At 36.2% G+C, this 16,167-nt stretch overlaps 4 protein-coding genes and 1 pseudogene across 5 annotated transcripts; 2 read left to right on the top strand and 3 right to left on the bottom strand.

The window, feature by feature from the left end:
• Positions 1 to 5,860: 5,860 nt before the first annotated feature.
• F59A6.2 (50S ribosomal protein L29) lies at positions 5,861 to 6,490 on the bottom strand. The gene is made up of 2 exons (NM_062523.4): positions 6,244 to 6,490; positions 5,861 to 6,076 (listed from the first exon to the last, which is right to left on the bottom strand). The coding sequence occupies exons 1-2, from the start codon at positions 6,427 to 6,429 to the stop codon at positions 5,906 to 5,908; spliced, it is 357 nt and encodes a 118-aa protein (NP_494924.1). The 5' UTR covers positions 6,430 to 6,490; the 3' UTR covers positions 5,861 to 5,905.
• A 1,423-nt stretch (positions 6,491 to 7,913) lies between these two features.
• On the top strand, positions 7,914 to 8,315 carry msp-71 (annotated as a pseudogene). Its single transcript has one exon. A coding segment is annotated over exon 1 (402 nt).
• Positions 8,316 to 9,110: 795 nt separating this feature from the next.
• F59A6.12 (C6 domain-containing protein) lies at positions 9,111 to 9,666 on the top strand. The gene is made up of 3 exons (NM_001047320.4): positions 9,111 to 9,190; positions 9,240 to 9,415; positions 9,458 to 9,666. Exons 1-3 carry the CDS (start codon positions 9,133 to 9,135, stop codon positions 9,599 to 9,601), a joined length of 378 nt encoding a protein of 125 aa, NP_001040785.2. The 5' UTR covers positions 9,111 to 9,132; the 3' UTR covers positions 9,602 to 9,666.
• Positions 9,667 to 9,958: 292 nt separating this feature from the next.
• On the bottom strand, positions 9,959 to 12,856 carry F59A6.3 (Sushi domain-containing protein). The gene is made up of 6 exons (NM_062522.3): positions 12,533 to 12,856; positions 10,708 to 12,249; positions 10,615 to 10,658; positions 10,447 to 10,569; positions 10,098 to 10,395; positions 9,959 to 10,047 (listed from the first exon to the last, which is right to left on the bottom strand). The coding sequence occupies exons 1-6, from the start codon at positions 12,846 to 12,848 to the stop codon at positions 10,010 to 10,012; spliced, it is 2,361 nt and encodes a 786-aa protein (NP_494923.1). The 5' UTR covers positions 12,849 to 12,856; the 3' UTR covers positions 9,959 to 10,009.
• Positions 12,857 to 13,111: 255 nt separating this feature from the next.
• On the bottom strand, positions 13,112 to 16,108 carry F59A6.4 (Protein kinase domain-containing protein). The gene is made up of 8 exons (NM_062521.6): positions 15,924 to 16,108; positions 15,441 to 15,749; positions 14,829 to 15,390; positions 14,536 to 14,735; positions 14,361 to 14,488; positions 14,008 to 14,254; positions 13,482 to 13,950; positions 13,112 to 13,421 (listed from the first exon to the last, which is right to left on the bottom strand). Exons 1-8 carry the CDS (start codon positions 16,050 to 16,052, stop codon positions 13,177 to 13,179), a joined length of 2,289 nt encoding a protein of 762 aa, NP_494922.2. The 5' UTR covers positions 16,053 to 16,108; the 3' UTR covers positions 13,112 to 13,176.
• Between the last annotated feature and the right edge of the window lie 59 nt (positions 16,109 to 16,167).

The raw sequence follows: 16,167 nt of genomic DNA, 5'->3' as shown, positions 1-16,167 counted from the left end.
TGAATGCCTACTACCAAAACTAAAATTTAAAGCTGCCCGGAGTTTGTCTGGAAGTTTTTTTTTTTTTTTTTTCAAAAAATGACAGGCAAAAATTTCAAAACTTGAAGTTACTATTAGAGGCAGTTTGTTAGATGGAAAACAGATTTAAAAATTGAAAATTAATGAAGAAAATTCTCAAGATCTGGGACACCTATAAATCAAGGATCATCAAAAAGAGAAAATAAAGAACATGATAGGTGCTCCGGGAGCATGAGTTAGACGTTTCCAACGAGACACAATCACATGTCCATTGTCACGTTTTGCTCTCTTGCTCCAGCGTCTCCGTGTTTTGTCATCTGTGTTTTTGTTGGTCCTTTTTCTCTTATTTTCTCGTTTCTTCCATTTTCAGAAGAAGCAGCAGCGCTAGATGAGAAATAAGGAATGTGAAATGAGACGCAAAATAAACAGAGAATATGTAAACGGGGAGCAAAACTTTAAAATATTCAACGAAACTTTAGTTGATAACAATTTATTGTTGACTTGCCTTCTTGCAAAAGAATTCCTGATAAGAAATAGAACTCATAGAATAGAGTTTCCAAAAAAATCAAAAATTTTAGTTAATTTTAGTTTTTGTCTTTAAATTAAAATGTTGATATTTTTAATCAAGATTTTTTACGAAAACCGTTAAAAATTTGAATCAAAATAGTTAACAGTTTAGCTATAAAATAAAATAATTAAAAAATTAATGTTGCATAGTCGATGTTTTAGATTTATTTTCCAAAACAAATTGTTAAAAAGAAACTTTCAGATGTTGTAAAAAATAATTTCTTTGAATATTTTTCCAACAATTTACTGTTTATAATTTTTTTTTAACTTGTCATAAACTACTTAGTTGAATTTGCCGTCAAGTTCGGTACCTAGCTTCCGCAGTGGGCGACTTCGAGCTACAATACACCGGGTCTAAACTAAAAAACTCAAAACTGTAACTTTTAAAGTGTTTTATAACAATGTTAGGAAACTAAATAATATATTTAAATTTTATTTTAAATAAATTTAACAAATTTGTCTTCATTTTTCAAGTTTCAGCTTTACAAGTTTACACCTATTGTTGGTTTTGTGAAATGTTTTTGAAACTGAAGAAAAAGTACATAGTTATTTTGTTTTTAGTTCTTAATTGGTATTAAGTTATTGAAAGTCTAATTGGAAATGAAAGTCTGAAAAAAAAGGTGAAAAACAATTAGTACTCAATTGATAGACACACACTTAAACTGTCGGTGAGGGCAATAAAAAGAATCGACATACTAATGAAGAATCTACTGTAAAACACGAGAAAAAAGAAATAAACTTCGTTATTCATGTGTTATCATTGATATTGAATGACCAAAAATTGAAATTGTGACACACACTCCTGGAGAGGAGACATAACCCTCACCAGCAAAAAAGTGTGTCAAAAAATGGATGGAAACAAGTCAGACAGTGTTTTTACGGCTTATGGTTATTGGATACAAAATGGCAAAAATTGGTGGTGGTGGGTGAGGAAAAAAGGAAAAATAAAAGATATTAGTTTGTGTGATTATTGATGTGTTCAGATGAAAAGAGATTAGAGAATAAGTAGACAGTTGAGAGAGATAGAGAAAAATACAGAGTAAGGTGTATGTATAGCCTTATCAATATGAACAGTTCTTCTTCTTCTTTTTTCTTTTCTTTGATATTGTCGTGTGACTTGTGTATACCCACCACTGCCTGCCGCACCTCGCATATTCAATCAATGTGTCTTATTTTTTGACACTGTTCCCCTAAATTCTAAAAATACCAGGGATTTCAAGGTCATAAGAGATAGGCTTCGATTCTAGTTTGAAAGAAAATATAGCACTTCTTAAAGTGTACTTTTTATTGGGGGATTAACGTAGGCACAAGAATGCCTGCCTTCTAGGCAAACGACGCCTACCTGGCATCAACCAACAACTAGGAAACATAGGTAGGCAGGCATATAGGTTTTTTAGGCAGTAGGCACATGTAGGCACGCAGCTGTAAGGCAGGTGTTTGAACTTCCAAATTAACTGCCTGATACCCAGCCGTCAAGGCATGCCTGCTTACTTGCAAAGCTGCTCAAAATTAGTAAACTACGTGCCTCTTTCAAATAAAACAGAGTAGTAAAAATACTCCTTTGAATTATTAATACCAGTACATGAGAGTTCAAATTTGAAAATAAAATTTTTAAAGTAAAAAAAAAAAACGAAATCATTTTCTTCGTGATCACAAGTAATCACTGGGTGCATTGAGCCAACACCCTATCATTTTCAGAGAAAAATATCCAAAAAGTACTAGATCTCTGATTGATATTACAACCAGTTTTTGATCAGTAACGCATTGATTCCAGATCATGAAGAAAAATGAGAGAACCTTCTTGTTTACCAGACTGATCATCTATGGGACACGAAACAAAATCAAATATGTGTTGTTTAGCACCACCACTGCCACCACCCTTATGGTTTAGTCAATTGGTTGTTTTTGTGCGAAACTTGATCTACTAAATGAGCGTGTGTGCAATTGGGAATTTGTGAGTGTCTCGTTGTATACAATGTGTTTTACAATAGTTTGAGGAACTGATATGGGACATAGAACAGTTTTTTTTGGTATTAAGAAAATTTAACATTGGCAAACTTATAAAAAAATGTTACTTTATTTAAATTTAAATTTTCTGCTAAAAACAGAGACAACCGAGCTACAAACTGTTAAAATAGAGGAAAATCGAAAGATCCACTTTCCCACCAATCAGACGGAATCTGTCGTTAATTGGTGGACGTATCGTCTCATTTTTAAAGGGAGTTCAAAGAGAGAAGCTATCAAGAATTGAAAGATCGCGAATTTTAATGGTGTGAGACATTTTTAGGCATAGGCCTATCGTATGCCTGCCTCCATGCTTCCCTATCGAAAATGTCTGAATTATGGTGTGAATTCAAATGTTTTATGTTGTGCATTTCAATTAAGTTCAAAGATATTTATATGTGCCTTGGCACTAAGACAGCGTGTAGGCATGAGGTAGGCGTAGGTCGCCTGGTAGATAGGTAGGTATATTTGGATACTTAGTGGAACGCTACAAAAATTGCAAAGTTATTTTGCACAAAAACCTAGCAAGAACGCATCGTAAAGTTTAACTTATGCACTTTTGGGACTTTTATGTGAACTTTTCCGCATTTAAATATTTTGAACCAGCTGCAAAAACTGTCAATTTTATTAAAAATTTGCATGATTTCGACTTGAAAAAATTTATTTAATAAAGGATTATCGACTTAAAATGCATTGAATTTTGTTATTTTTTATATTTTTAGCATATCAACTTTATTATGGTCATTATTTTCTCATTATTGTTCTTCTTTATTTTTCTCTATTTATTATCTTTTTATTTTCTCTTTTTCTTACACTCTCCCTCCATATTCTCGAGAATTCTCTAACAACTCTCAATGGTCACAACTCGAAAATTATAGGGATATTAAACAGCTCTTCCTGCCTTCTATTTCTCCAAAAAAAGAGTGACGGGCCATAAAACAAATTGTCAAGTGAAAAGAATAAGGAAGAACGTTCATCGGGAAAAGGAGAAGAAGCAGAAGACACCAGAAGAAGGAAAAACACAGAAAAAAGCAAGAAAAAAGGATCTCCTCTCTCTCTAGTTCTTCCTTTCACGGGGCTTTAGAACGAGACGCACAGAGACGACAAAAAACTCGGCGAACCACACACGACGAGAGTCAGCACGGCAAATGAGGTGACGCAGAGATGGTGCGCAAAAAACGGCAACAACCTATACGAGAGCGGGGATGGAAAGAGTATGAGATGGTGAGAGAGTGTTAGAGTGAAGGAATGATAGAGAGATTGGGAGAAAAAGAGAGCAGAGTGCAAGCACTGAGACTCATTGATTTTGTTTTTGAGATGGAAAAAGAAAAAAAAACAAGCTAAATAAAACTAATTTGAAACTCGGAATATTTAGAGAACCTGGGAAGAGAGATGGGAAGATAACCTTTTGAAACACCAAGAATTTGGCGAACTACTTTGAAGATTTACTGCCTAGATTAGATAAACTCGATTAAAATCTACGGTAGTACATGTTTAGTATGAATAAAATATTTTGGTTAGAGAATTTTTAAAAAGCTTCAAAACTAAATACCAACCTTGTAGGATTACGCGACGAAACTATACAATTTTTGAAAAAAAGAAATGTAGAAATATAGAAAAATATTTAATTTATTTAAGTAGAAATAACATTTATTTCTACTAAAAAACTCGAAAAAAAAATTCTGAAACAGGTTGAAAGTTGTCTTTTAAATTTTTTGTATATGAAAAGAAATTCATTTTTGAACCAAAAAATTGGGTTGTCATTGAGAAGTGAGCAGTTGCATAACTGCTTGTCGCCTCCGGTAGAGCAATGAGCCAACCCGCGACCGATTTTGAGCAGGTCCAAAGGGAAACCCATAACGTGCAGCGGGCTTTGCCAAATGTTCATTTTCGTGTTGTGGACCATCTAGCGGTTATTGTTGTTAAAGTTTAAATTTCAACTTTCAAAAAAAAAATTTAAAAATACCAAAAAGTTTTATGTAGGAAATACCCATTGGACTAAATACATGCGCCTTTAGCTAGAAGTAGAAAAGTGTAGTTTAGAAATATTTGCAATAATATTAAAAGCTTTTTCCAGTTTACAGCAAGAGATAAATCTTTGAAATACCACTTACAAAAAGATTAAGGAAATTCTAAAGATATCTCTCAAAGCCGCCACCTAATTCAAAGGAATCTCAAAGAAATATTACTCACGGACCCTCTTGGACTGACGAAGAGAAGAATCTATCGATTCACTGTTACGTAATCCTCTTTGCATTGTGTTAGTATTATAAGAAGGGGTCAGGTGGTCAACACTCCTTTGGTACCTTTCAATCTTTATGTTTATTTGTGACTCAAGTTGTATACTTTGGTTGTTGAACGGTTATATTTTAAAAATTTCAAATAACGGAAAAATGTTTTCGAAAAAAAAAGCAGATGATTTCACATGGGCTTTTTGAAATTAAGAACATATATTCTAGCTGAATTAAAAAATTAGAAAAGCTAGAGCTTGCAAAATGTATTTTTTAAATTGACATCAAAATAAAGTAACTCTATTTAGAAGAACACAAAATGAGTACCGCAAAAAGTGATTAGAATACAAAAATGTTTAGTTTTAGTTTGAATTTTGCCTGATAAAAATATTATAAAAACATTTCGTAATCAGGAGAAGCATTTTTAGTCATTTTTAGTTATGAAACTCGTTTATTTAATGGTCAAAGTCTATTTTTAACAAGTTTCATGAAAAATGAATGAAGCCTATTTATTTTTAGATCATGGATCACAATGTAGTCTACCTCAAACATCGTTAGCTGGTTTTTTTCAATTTTGCCAGGATGTAGTTTGATGTTTTGTGGATAGACGATTAGAAAAATTTTTTCGAAAAATCTACAATGCTCTCCGATACGATAAAAAAGTTTAAACTTAAAAAGACCTGCTGCTAAATTTTTTCAGCAAACGACAAGTTTCAACCAGTTTTTGAAAGTTCAGTTCTCGAGTTTTTCAGTAAAAAATAAATTTTATTTTCAAACTAGTGATATATTTTTTTATAGTGAGCGGAAATTTCGTAGAAGTCACTGTCACAAAATAAATAACTTTTAAGAATTCGGGAATAAACTTTGTTCTGATAGCGTCGCCTCTCCAGCGCCCAGGGATCTCAAAAACTACAAGCAATATGGCCGCTTATCTAGACGTTGAAAAATTTCAACTGTTCGCCGGTCAACATAGGTCTATAAAATTTCTAGGCATTAGAACAAATTCGCCATCAACTTCCAACAATTACAAAAACAAGGGCTTTTACAAAACGTTTATTCCGAAATTTCAATTTGCAAGAGTTTCGCTAATTCTCATCGTTCTTTTCATCATCAGCTCCATCCTTCTCATCCTTTGACTCTTCTTTTTTCTCTTCCTTTTGCTTCTGTTTCAATTCCTTTCGTTTTTGAGCCGCCAACTTTCTCTCCTCTCTCTTTTGGTCCGACTGCTTCTGGATCCTCTCCTTTGCATCGCTCGCCTGAAATTAATTAAATTATTGATTAGATTTCAGCATTTAAGAGTTCAAGGGATTTGGGCGCTCTTAATTCAGGTGCGTTCATAAGATAACCCATGAGGAGTCAAGGCGTTTCAGGTGTTAGAGCAGCAAACTACAAAAGTATCTATTAAATTTCAAAATAAACATACCATTTTCTCCAGTGCAGTGATCTCCTCTTGAGCAGCTCCCCATATTTCAGCTCTTCTCTGTAGCTCTCCTCGAATAGCGAGGAGTCCCTTCTTCGTGTGCATCAGTCTCAGCTTCAGCTCGCCCAACATCTTTGCATTATCGACTGGTGGTTTTGTTGCCACCACTGGAGTTCCTCCTTCTGCCATACTTGATCGTTTTCGATAATCGAAAAATTCAGAATAAATTATTCTACGAAATTTTTAAACTGACATTTTTTTGGTTGAAGAAGGGGAGAGGGGGAAATTCCGTCCGTGAAAAGGGTTACGAAAAAATAAAAAATTTAAAATTGTAAATGAAAAATAAAAGTAAAATTTGTACGAAAACCGTTTTAAGATTAAAACCCTTAAAAAAAATGCTTGCCTGCCTGCGTGCCTACCTATTTTTTTGCATTTTAGCTCGACGAGTCCCGGTGTTTGGTAATGGTTTGGTAATGGCACACTGTAGATTCAAGGTTTTCAAAAAGTTCAATTAATTTACTGAAAGTTCAGCTTGCTTATGATTTGGCAGTAGGCACGAAGGAGGCGTAAGCAGCCTTCAAGACAATCAGGCATTTTTTGCGTCTTTGAGAAAAAAGAATCAAATAGTGTTCTGCATTGAATTAAATAGCTGGAAAAAAATCAAGAAGGTCCAAAGATTATTCAATTAGATATACAAAAAATTGCGAAATAAATTGTACAACTTTCAAAGGGTATGAAAATAATTGAATCAAATATTTGTGGTTTGATTTTTGAATAAATTTGAGAATACACAACGAACTGCAATATTTGTGAGACAGAAAAACGTGTGATGAAAATGGAGTTTGTGCCGCCTCGTCTGGAACAAAACTTAATTTTGTCTGAGAATACACGCTCCAATATCTCTTGGGACCGCTTTCACGATGAATTGAGAAATGAGGAAAAAGGCGTGGGCATCAACATTTTTTACTGAAAAAAAGGAAATTGGTTAGCCAACTTAGCAGGTGGAAGATGTTGGGGAAATATATAAGACCCTGAAAATAAAATCACCTGAAATCTTCAAAAGTTAAATTGAATCAAAAATTGAGTTTTTATTTTTGGTTATTTTTTTGCTGAGAATTTCGTTGAATATCATGGTAAGGATTTGGATTTTGAAAATTCAAAATGTGTTATCAACCCAAAGATCAGTTCCTGAAAAAAGGAGATGTTTGAAAAACAAACGTTTACAAACAGGAAAAAGGTCATATTAATATCCGATTAAATTTTTGCCTTGAACTTTAAAACTACTTTGGAACTTATAACTAAACTTCCGTCAAATTGAAGATATGAAATGAGATGCTTTCTTGTCGGAATATTCAAAAAATTTGAAAAATATCTAGTGAAACATTTTTTAGAGATTTTTGATAGGGCCGAACAGAGTAAGATGGGTTTTTCATGTTTTTTCATGCATAGTTATGCTGAAGCCAAAGACCTGTGCGGCAATAGATTAAAAATATATTTTCAAAATCATTCCTAAAATTTAACTCTTTCACGGATTTTAAAAATCATTAAATTAATTTATTAACTTTCTGAACTTTATGTGACGTGGCTATTGTAAAGATCTGGGACAAAGATAAGAGAGAAATTTGCTATAAATTGAGCAGAGTTTACCATAATCTTCACTGTAAGTTTCCACACTCTACAAAGAAGTCGCCAGTGCCCAATCCGTCCCACCAGGAGATATCCAGACCCAGCCGGGTACGAAGATCGTCTTCAATGCACCATACGATGACAAGCACACCTACCACATCAAGGTGATCAACTCCTCGGCTCGCCGTATTGGATACGGTATCAAGACCACCAATATGAAGAGACTTGGAGTTGATCCACCATGTGGAGTTTTGGACCCAAAGGAAGCAGTCCTTCTTGCTGTTTCCTGTGATGCCTTCGCCTTTGGACAGTAGGACACTAACAACGACCGTATTACTGTTGAGTGGACCAACACCCCGGATGGAGCTGCAAAGCAATTCCGCCGTGAATGGTTCCAAGGAGACGGTATGGTTCGTCGCAAGAACCTTCCAATTGAGTACAACCCATAGAGCCCTCTTCGACCTTGCTCAATAAATGAATTTTGAAAGCTCGTTGTTTTTTCTCTTGTTAAAAATGTTTAGGTTTAAAAGTGCACCAAATTTGGTGGAGGTAGAGGTCCACTCCCAACCGAGTTCAACCCAAAGAAGGCTTGATAAGAAAACCCTCGAGTACAATCCATAGAGCCCTGCTTGATCTTATTTAATGAATGAATTTTGCAAGTTTCATTCTTTTGCTCTCTTCAAAATTTCAGCTTTTAAAACGTTTTCAAATGGTTTACATTTAACCCACAAGAGGCCGCTTGATATCTCTTCTCTGTTCATTGGCAAAGGCATAATACAATGACTTGAATCCTCTTTGTCTAAACTTGGTATATCCGATTGTGTGTTGGAAACGAGGTGTGGTCGGTTTGTTATGTATGACTTACGACCACTGGACGCAAAAGGTTTTATAATGCTCACCGATTTGCAGCAGCAGGTGCGGCGAGATTTCCTTCAAATTCATGATATGGAAAAATGCATTCCGATTAATTACTTGTATGATTTCGCAAAAAAATATGCTTACAGTAAAGAGCACTTGTATAAACAGAACTCCAATTTTGTTTTGAGGAAAGTTTGAATTTATGTATGTTTTAAAAATTTTCAGTATGGAAAGTTCAACTTTGTTTTTCCGTTGAATTTCTGTTCAATCTGTTCGTTTCAATAATTTTCATTTGAACACGATTAGTCATCGCTGTGCGTCAGCTTTTTTTGTTTCAAATTCCATAATAGAATGTGTTCAAATAGATGCTATAAAACCAAAATTTTGAAGAAAATTCACTGCAAAAACATGAATTATTTATTCGCTTTGGTTCTGTTACCACTTCCTGTTTCAATTTTGGGAAAAAGTAGGAAACATAAAAACATTTTTAATTTAACTATATCTATTAGTTCCAGAATGTTGCCAATTCCCGGCTTATTCATTTTCCGCTATGACAAATGTTACAAAAGAAGACTTTAAATGTTCTGAACCAGTTTCAGTGCTTTGTCAAATTGACACTAATGGGAGTGGATATGTTGCAGTTGGAATTTCTGGAAATTTAACGGAACAGGCAGATACAAAGCCTTTAGTCGTGAGAAAACTTTTTTGAATTTTAAAAATATACTTTTTCGAGATCAAAAAAGGTTCATCTTCAATCTCGGCGTCTCTTGTATGCGACACTTCTTCTCAAATGTGGAAAGTTGATAAGAAATCCGATAAATATGACAATATTGGTTGTATCATGAGATCTACTGGCGGAGTTTGGATTGTTTATTGAGTATTTGGAATAAAATATATTTTTCTTTCAAAAATAGGAAAATGAGTAATAAAATAAATACTAAACTTCACAGTACATTCATTTAAAAAAAAATATTTTTCCCAAGTTTTGACTGAAATTTATGAAGAAAAAACCATTAATTGGAACCGAAATGCATAATGATTGTGTCTGAATACCCTAAAAGATCACATTTAAACATTTTTCAGAATATTTTGAACAACAAAAGTGCACTACAAGTTACTTGCCTTTAAGTTGACCTACGCCTCTAAAATTAGGCGTTTCGGTGCCTAAGCTAAATAAATATTTTACCGATGTATTCAATATATTCACAAACTTTAATTGTCAAGTTTCTCAGAGTAACACAAATTAATTTATTTCCGGACATAGATTTAAAATTTTAACAAATCATTAAAGTCTTGTTGGCAATTTTAGTTCACTCTTTCCATCTGAAAAAGTCACACATTTGTTTTTAAACAATTTATACTTCAAAACTTACAAATACAATTCTCTGGTGATCCTGCCCATTTTCCTGTTTTCAAGCACTTATAGATCTTCACAGGTTGCAGTGCAATTTCAAAAACATAAGATTGCGGGCAAACTTGAGTGATGAGCTCTCCGACAGAATAACTGCTTTTGATTTGTGAAGAAGTTGGACTGGAAGTGTAGGTCAAGTTCAGGGATGGTTCGATGCAAGTGATAGAGGAATTTGTGTTGTTGTAAGAAACTGTGAATGTTGATGGTGATGTTGATGAATCAGAAGATCCAGAAGATGAATTGGTTGGAAGTGTTGAGCCCTGAAAATTGATTTTTCCTGGCTTTTCCAGTGATTTTTCTATATAACTTACAGATTTGCCATTGTTAACTGCTTGAGTTGTTCCATTTGCTGCAGACGTTGTATTTTGCGAGAAATTTTTCCCGGAAGATGTTGTCCCTCCTGATGAGTTTGAAGGTTTTGAGGTAAAAGTCACCTATAAAAATTTGATACCTAAAATAATACTTGTATGTGAAGTTACATTCCCTCCAAATGCACTTGAAATTGTTGCTGATGTCGTTGAACCTGAATTAGTTTTTATTTGTAAATTGGTTTTAATAATCCTTTGGGCTACCTGTTAATTTTCCTGAAACAGTTGAAATATTTTTTCCTGAAGTTGTAGACGGACCAGAGGTTGTTGATTTTGTGCTTCCAGATGTTGTAGAAGGACCGGAAGTTGTTGAAGGTCCAGATGTTGTGGATGGACCTGATGTAGTGGATACAGTACTTCTAGAAGCGGTCGATGGCCCTGAACTAGTAGACGGACCAGATGTTGTTGATTGTGTGCTTCCAGACGTTGTAGAGGCTCCTGGTGTAGTTGAAACGGTACTTCCAGATGTTGTTGAAGGTCCAGATGTTGTGGATGGGCCTGATGTAGTAGATAACGTGCGCTCAGATACAGTGGAGGGTCCTGACGATGTAGTTGGACCAGAAGTAGTTGATTTTGTGGTTCCAGATGATGTTGATTGGCCAGAAGTAGTAGAAACTGTACTACCTGAAGAAGTTGATGGGCCTGAAGTAGTGGACGCACTGGAGGTTGTCGAGATAGTACTACCAGGTGTTGTAGAAGGACCGGAAGTTGTCGACTGCGTGGTTCCTAAAGTCGTAGAGGGTCCAGATGTTGTTGACGGACCAGAGGTGTCTGATACTGTACTTCCAGATGTAGTACTTGGTTCAGATGTGGTAGTAGGACCGGAAGTGGTCGACTGTGAGATTCCAGAAATGGTAGAAGGCCCTGGTGTTGTAGAAACAGAACTTCCAGGTGATTGTGATGATCCCAGTGATGTGGAGAATAGGCTACCGGATGTAGTAGAAGCCGTGCTTCCGGATGTTGTAGAAGGGCCTGTTGTAGTGGGATCATCAGATGCGGAGGAGGCTCTCGAAGTTGTCGATGTTCCACCCGATGTCAAAGCTGATGTTGTAGAAGGATCTGGATTGTTCGAGTCATCGGACAATATGGGTCCCTGTAATCCAATTTCTGTTGTGCGATCCTGAGAGTCTGTGGATCTGTCTGAAACAGATGAACTGTCCAGATCCGAGCGTTCACTTGAACTAGGTTCAGAGACAGTCGATCCAGGCCCAGTTGTGGTTTCAGTGTTTTTGAACTCCGAAGTAGACGAACCCGAGTTTGAATCTCCCGAAACTGTAGATGTATCATCTTTAGTTGTCGTGAATACAGTTGTTGTAGTACCATCAGACTCAGTAGTCTCAGAATTTCCACTTGAAGTTGAATCATATTCGGGTGTCGTAGAAACTGGTGACGTTGAAGAGTTAGTCTCTATTGAAGAGGTAGTTTCGGAAGATCTTGTAGATTCAGTGAAATCACTCTCAGTTGATGTTGAAAATTCCGAAGTAGGTTTAGGTGAAGATGATCTTTCAGTGCTTCCATAAGTTGAAGTAGAGTCCTCCGATGTGGTACCCTCTGTGGTTGTATCTCGTGTTGTTTCATGGGGAGAGGTGGATGATTGATCGGTTGAGCTGACAGGATCTTCGGTCGTTGTATCTTTTGTATCCGTTGTTGTAGAGATGCGTGGTTCAGTGCTGGTAGAGTCAGAAGTTGAGGTCTTCAAAGAAGTACTAGATATTGTGAATTCTGTTGAAGCAGTTGACGTGGTTTCTAAAAGAATAACATTTCAAATTGTAACTCAAGCAAGTTTAAACTTAGGATAATTGTCTAAACTTAAGATGACTGTTTCGGCAGTCACATTATAACTTTCAATTACTGAATTATCCTTATGAATTATTGTTTTTTTTTTCAGATACTGTGAGACTCATTTCCAAATACCTAATTTTGTTAAGAACTCTGATAGGGGCACCTTGAGTCTTTTTCTTGACACTACATCACAAGTATCCATTAATACTTTTATTTCACTTCCTACAATCAACTATTATTAACTAACCTGTACAGTTTGTCCACACAGGACTCGGATCCGAACAAGCTCCCTTCACACAAAACAAGAATTGTGTCAATCCATTCCAGCGTTCAGTTGTTTCTTCCGATTTAAGCAACCATTTCCATTCTTCACTATTTTCCAATTCTTCAACAGCTTCTGATGTACAACAAGTTCCCTTATACTCATTAGTTTTGTCAGTTGTTGCGAATGAATCTCCCAACCAATAACAGCTCAACGATGTTGTGGAAGGCTCAGTTGATGATTCTGAGAGAGCTTTACTGGGGTAAAGAAGGTAAAGTAAAGTTAGTCGAAAAGCTAGCATTCTGTGGAGAATTCAGCCAGCAAAAGGTGAAATTTAGAAAAGAGGAAGATTCTATGCATTTCCGTTGCATAGCATTATTTAACATCCATGGAGATTTTCGCATTGCTATGGAATTTTATGGCCTAGCCTGTCAACTATGGAAACTAGAAGCTCTAAAGTACCCCGTTGACAAATAATATCATCATTGAACAATATTAGTTTCTAATTGTGATTGCAAGACTCTCGAATCCTGTATAAAGTCCTGTCTTAAAAAGCGATTGAAACAATAATAATTATCCGAAATACTTTATTTGCTCATAAACCTTAATAAATATTGATGAAGGCAAATCTATTCATCATCTTCTCCACTGGCTTTCTTGTCAGATCTATCCGATTCACTGTCAAACTCCTTATTCTTCAACTTTCCGATCCAATCCAACTTTTTCGAAATCTTTGCTCCAGCTTCTGTGGCAGTTGTCTTAAGGAAGTTGATAATGTAGTCGTAATCAGGAGTTGTCTCGTATTGCATGTTATCAACATATGATACCAATCCTTTCAGACGTTTCAGAGTCGCAGAGACGGAAGAACTATCGACTGAAAAAATGAAAATGTGAAAAATGAAAGCATATATTTAAAGAATGCTTTAATACTTACAATTAGTGAAAAATTCGTTTTTCGACTTCAAGATCTCTTTGGGACTGCACAAAGATCTCCAAGGCATTCCATGGGATTCATCCATCAAATCAAACACCAAGTAGATCCAAGTCTCCAAATCATCCTTCCGTCCTTGTTCCTGTTGCATCATGCATGCCCGACAAGCATATCTCAATGTTCCCAGGAACTTTACTTTCTTTCTCTTCACTTTGTGTTCTCCATTCTCGTCCACATACAACTTGGCGATTCCAAAATCAAGCATGTAGACAGTATCTTCACGATCCTCCAGTCCAACTGCATAGTTTGCTGGCTTGATATCTCGATGGAGATAACCAATCGAATGAAGATCCTGAAGAGCAGTGACAGTTTGAATGGCAACATTGAATGATGTATGCTTTGAGAATGATCCAAGGAGATACTTGCGTCGAATGTCTTCAAGGGATGGTCCAACAAGACCCATCACAACGTACTGAAAATTAAATTTTTTATTGATTTTACTGCCATAAAAAAGAACTACCAAACATACCTTACACTTCAACTGCTCACACTTTCCTCGGTCCACGAATTCGATGAAGTTTTTGAACTTGTTTTCCTTCTTCTTTTCGGCAGTCTTCATCATCACAGTGACCTCGATTTTCAGACGCAAATATCTTTTCTCGCCCTCTTCACTTTCAGTCTTCAAAGCGTAGCATTTGGTGATGGGTTGACTCTCACGATGTACTTTGTACACATCTCCGAATCCACCAGAACCAAGAAGATTGATCACTTTCCAGCTGCAAATCGAAACTTATAATGCATGGTGCAACAGTGGTAATTTTGATTAAACACAATAGGCCTCGACCGCCAAAAATCCAGACTACAACAGTCTACCATACTCACCCATCCGTTGCTCCAACTCCCAGAATCACATCTCCTTTTGCAAGCTTCTTTCTTGTTGGTCTTTTCGGTTTCTTCCCTTTCGGTACAAAATCTCTGTCTCCCGTCATTCTGCAATCAACGCTACGATCCTGAAAAACATTTTATACGGTTTGGTTCAATGGCATGGATCTCATACCGTATCCCCGCCAATTTCATCAAGACCACACTTTCCCAACCAGTCACATGACTTCTTGTTGAGTTTCTGGGAAGTTTGAATACCGTTTATGAGGTTTTTGAAGCTGTCGTATTCCGGTGCACTCGTGAATTCGTATCCGTTGACTTTGGAAAGAAGAGGAGCCAATCCACGCGGAGCACGGCTGAATTGCTCTTTTCCGTCTGAAAAAACAATCACAATGTGTTATTCTTGATAGTATAACTATTCTTGATGTTTCATAGTCCACAGAAATGCAATCATTTTTTCAAGCTTACCACCAGTCATGAACAAGTCCTTTTGCTGTACAACAATTTGCGAATCCGCCTCATTCTTCCAACTCAAGGATCCATGATCAATCAAGTAGAATAGAGTGTATATCCAACTTTCCAAGTCATCCTTCCGTCCCTGATCCTTCGAATTTTGACAAGCTCTGTTCGCAAAGCGTCCACATCCAAACATCTTAACAGTCGATCTTGCTGTGACATGCTTCTTATTCTCTTCAAATTTTCTAACTTGACGAAAATCTTGCAAATACAAAGAAGTCTCGTCCATTCCTAGCCCACAATTGAACGCTGATGGATTGATGTTTCGGTGCACGTATCCCAGTGAATGAAGATTTTGAATAGCTCTCAACATCTGTAGACCAACTACAAATGAGCAATCCATTGAAAGTGGTCCATTTATAGTTTTCTTCAGAATCTCTTGCAGTGTTGAGCCATATGAAGAGACGACTAAGAACTCGAGCTTATCTTTCGAAACGTTTCCGTATTCTACCAGTGAAACAAAGCATTTGTCTCCAGGAATCTTTTCGAGGCGTCTGAGAAGAGCTGCTTCAATCTGAAAATTAAACACTTAAACTAAATGTATCTTCTTGAAAGCCAATGTACCTTTAATATCTGTAAGTCCTTTCTAGCAACTTTCATTCTATACTCTTCATCTGCTTCAACATCCTTCACCACATAAACATCATGATCCAGAAGTCTGGAGCTTTTACGAATCTGTGATAAGACTTTGAACTGATTCACTCCTTCCACAATTTCTCCATTCGCGAAACATTTCATTGGTGAAGGTTTCTTGCGAGATGATGGTTCCTTCTTCTTCATATCTCCAGTAGAAGCTCCTTTCTTTTCATTCATTGTGCTTGCAGTACTCACTTTTGTTTTCGACTTTGTTGGATTTGCTACTCCGTTCGGTGTCTGAAGAAATATACTGTAATTAATGTTTTATCCATCTCTCGTATGCTCTCACTATAAACTTAAAAACTTTCGAACAAAATGCACAAAAGAGGCACGAACGCACTAGAAAATTAGGCACTGAGATAGGCAAGTAGGCATGAAGCTGACGTATAGGTAGGGGAACGAGTAACTCACAGTTGGTTTCTTGCCACGACCGGAACCTTCAGGTGTTCTTGCTTTTGATGCTGCTACTGCTTTTCGTTTCTTCGACGTTTGTGCTTTCAAAAGTTTTGATTGTTGTTTCGACTCTGCTGCTATACCCATTTTAAAACGAAATTCCTGCCAACTTGTACAGATGGGTAAATGTATAAATTCAAAATAATCTGAGACGAGATTGATGCAGTTGTGGGAGGTGGAAACGTGACATTTTTTAATAAAT

Source organism: Caenorhabditis elegans, chromosome II (assembly GCF_000002985.6).
Source record: "Caenorhabditis elegans chromosome II".
Lineage (NCBI taxonomy): Eukaryota > Metazoa > Nematoda > Chromadorea > Rhabditida > Rhabditidae > Caenorhabditis > Caenorhabditis elegans.
This window is presented reverse-complemented; position numbering and strand designations above follow the sequence as displayed.

What these genes read in the sequence shown, in the direction of transcription:
- F59A6.3 (NM_062522.3), bottom strand. Translation starts at nt 12,848, where the DNA reads ATGCTAGCTTTTCGACTAACTTTACTTTACCTTCTTTACCCCAGTAAA. An exon ending in TGTGTGGACAAACTGTACAG is followed by an intron (nt 12,250 to 12,532) that starts GTTAGTTAATAA and finishes TTATTCTTTTAG; the next exon opens with AAACCACGTCAACTGCTTCA. An exon ending in CAAGTGCATTTGGAGGGAAT is followed by an intron (nt 10,570 to 10,614) that starts GTAACTTCACAT and finishes AAATTTTTATAG; the next exon opens with GTGACTTTTACCTCAAAACC.
- F59A6.4 (NM_062521.6), bottom strand. Translation starts at nt 16,052, where the DNA reads ATGGGTATAGCAGCAGAGTCGAAACAACAATCAAAACTTTTGAAAGCA. An exon ending in ATGAAATTGGCGGGGATACG is followed by an intron (nt 14,489 to 14,535) that starts GTATGAGATCCA and finishes AATGTTTTTCAG; the next exon opens with GATCGTAGCGTTGATTGCAG. An exon ending in AAACGAATTTTTCACTAATT is followed by an intron (nt 13,422 to 13,481) that starts GTAAGTATTAAA and finishes TCATTTTTTCAG; the next exon opens with TCGATAGTTCTTCCGTCTCT.
- F59A6.2 (NM_062523.4), bottom strand. Translation starts at nt 6,429, where the DNA reads ATGGCAGAAGGAGGAACTCCAGTGGTGGCAACAAAACCACCAGTCGAT. An exon ending in TCACTGCACTGGAGAAAATG is followed by an intron (nt 6,077 to 6,243) that starts GTATGTTTATTT and finishes AATTAATTTCAG; the next exon opens with GCGAGCGATGCAAAGGAGAG.
- F59A6.12 (NM_001047320.4), top strand. Translation starts at nt 9,133, where the DNA reads ATGAATTATTTATTCGCTTTGGTTCTGTTACCACTTCCTGTTTCAATT. An exon ending in TGTTTCAATTTTGGGAAAAA is followed by an intron (nt 9,191 to 9,239) that starts GTAGGAAACATA and finishes TATTAGTTCCAG; the next exon opens with AATGTTGCCAATTCCCGGCT. An exon ending in CAGATACAAAGCCTTTAGTC is followed by an intron (nt 9,416 to 9,457) that starts GTGAGAAAACTT and finishes TACTTTTTCGAG; the next exon opens with ATCAAAAAAGGTTCATCTTC.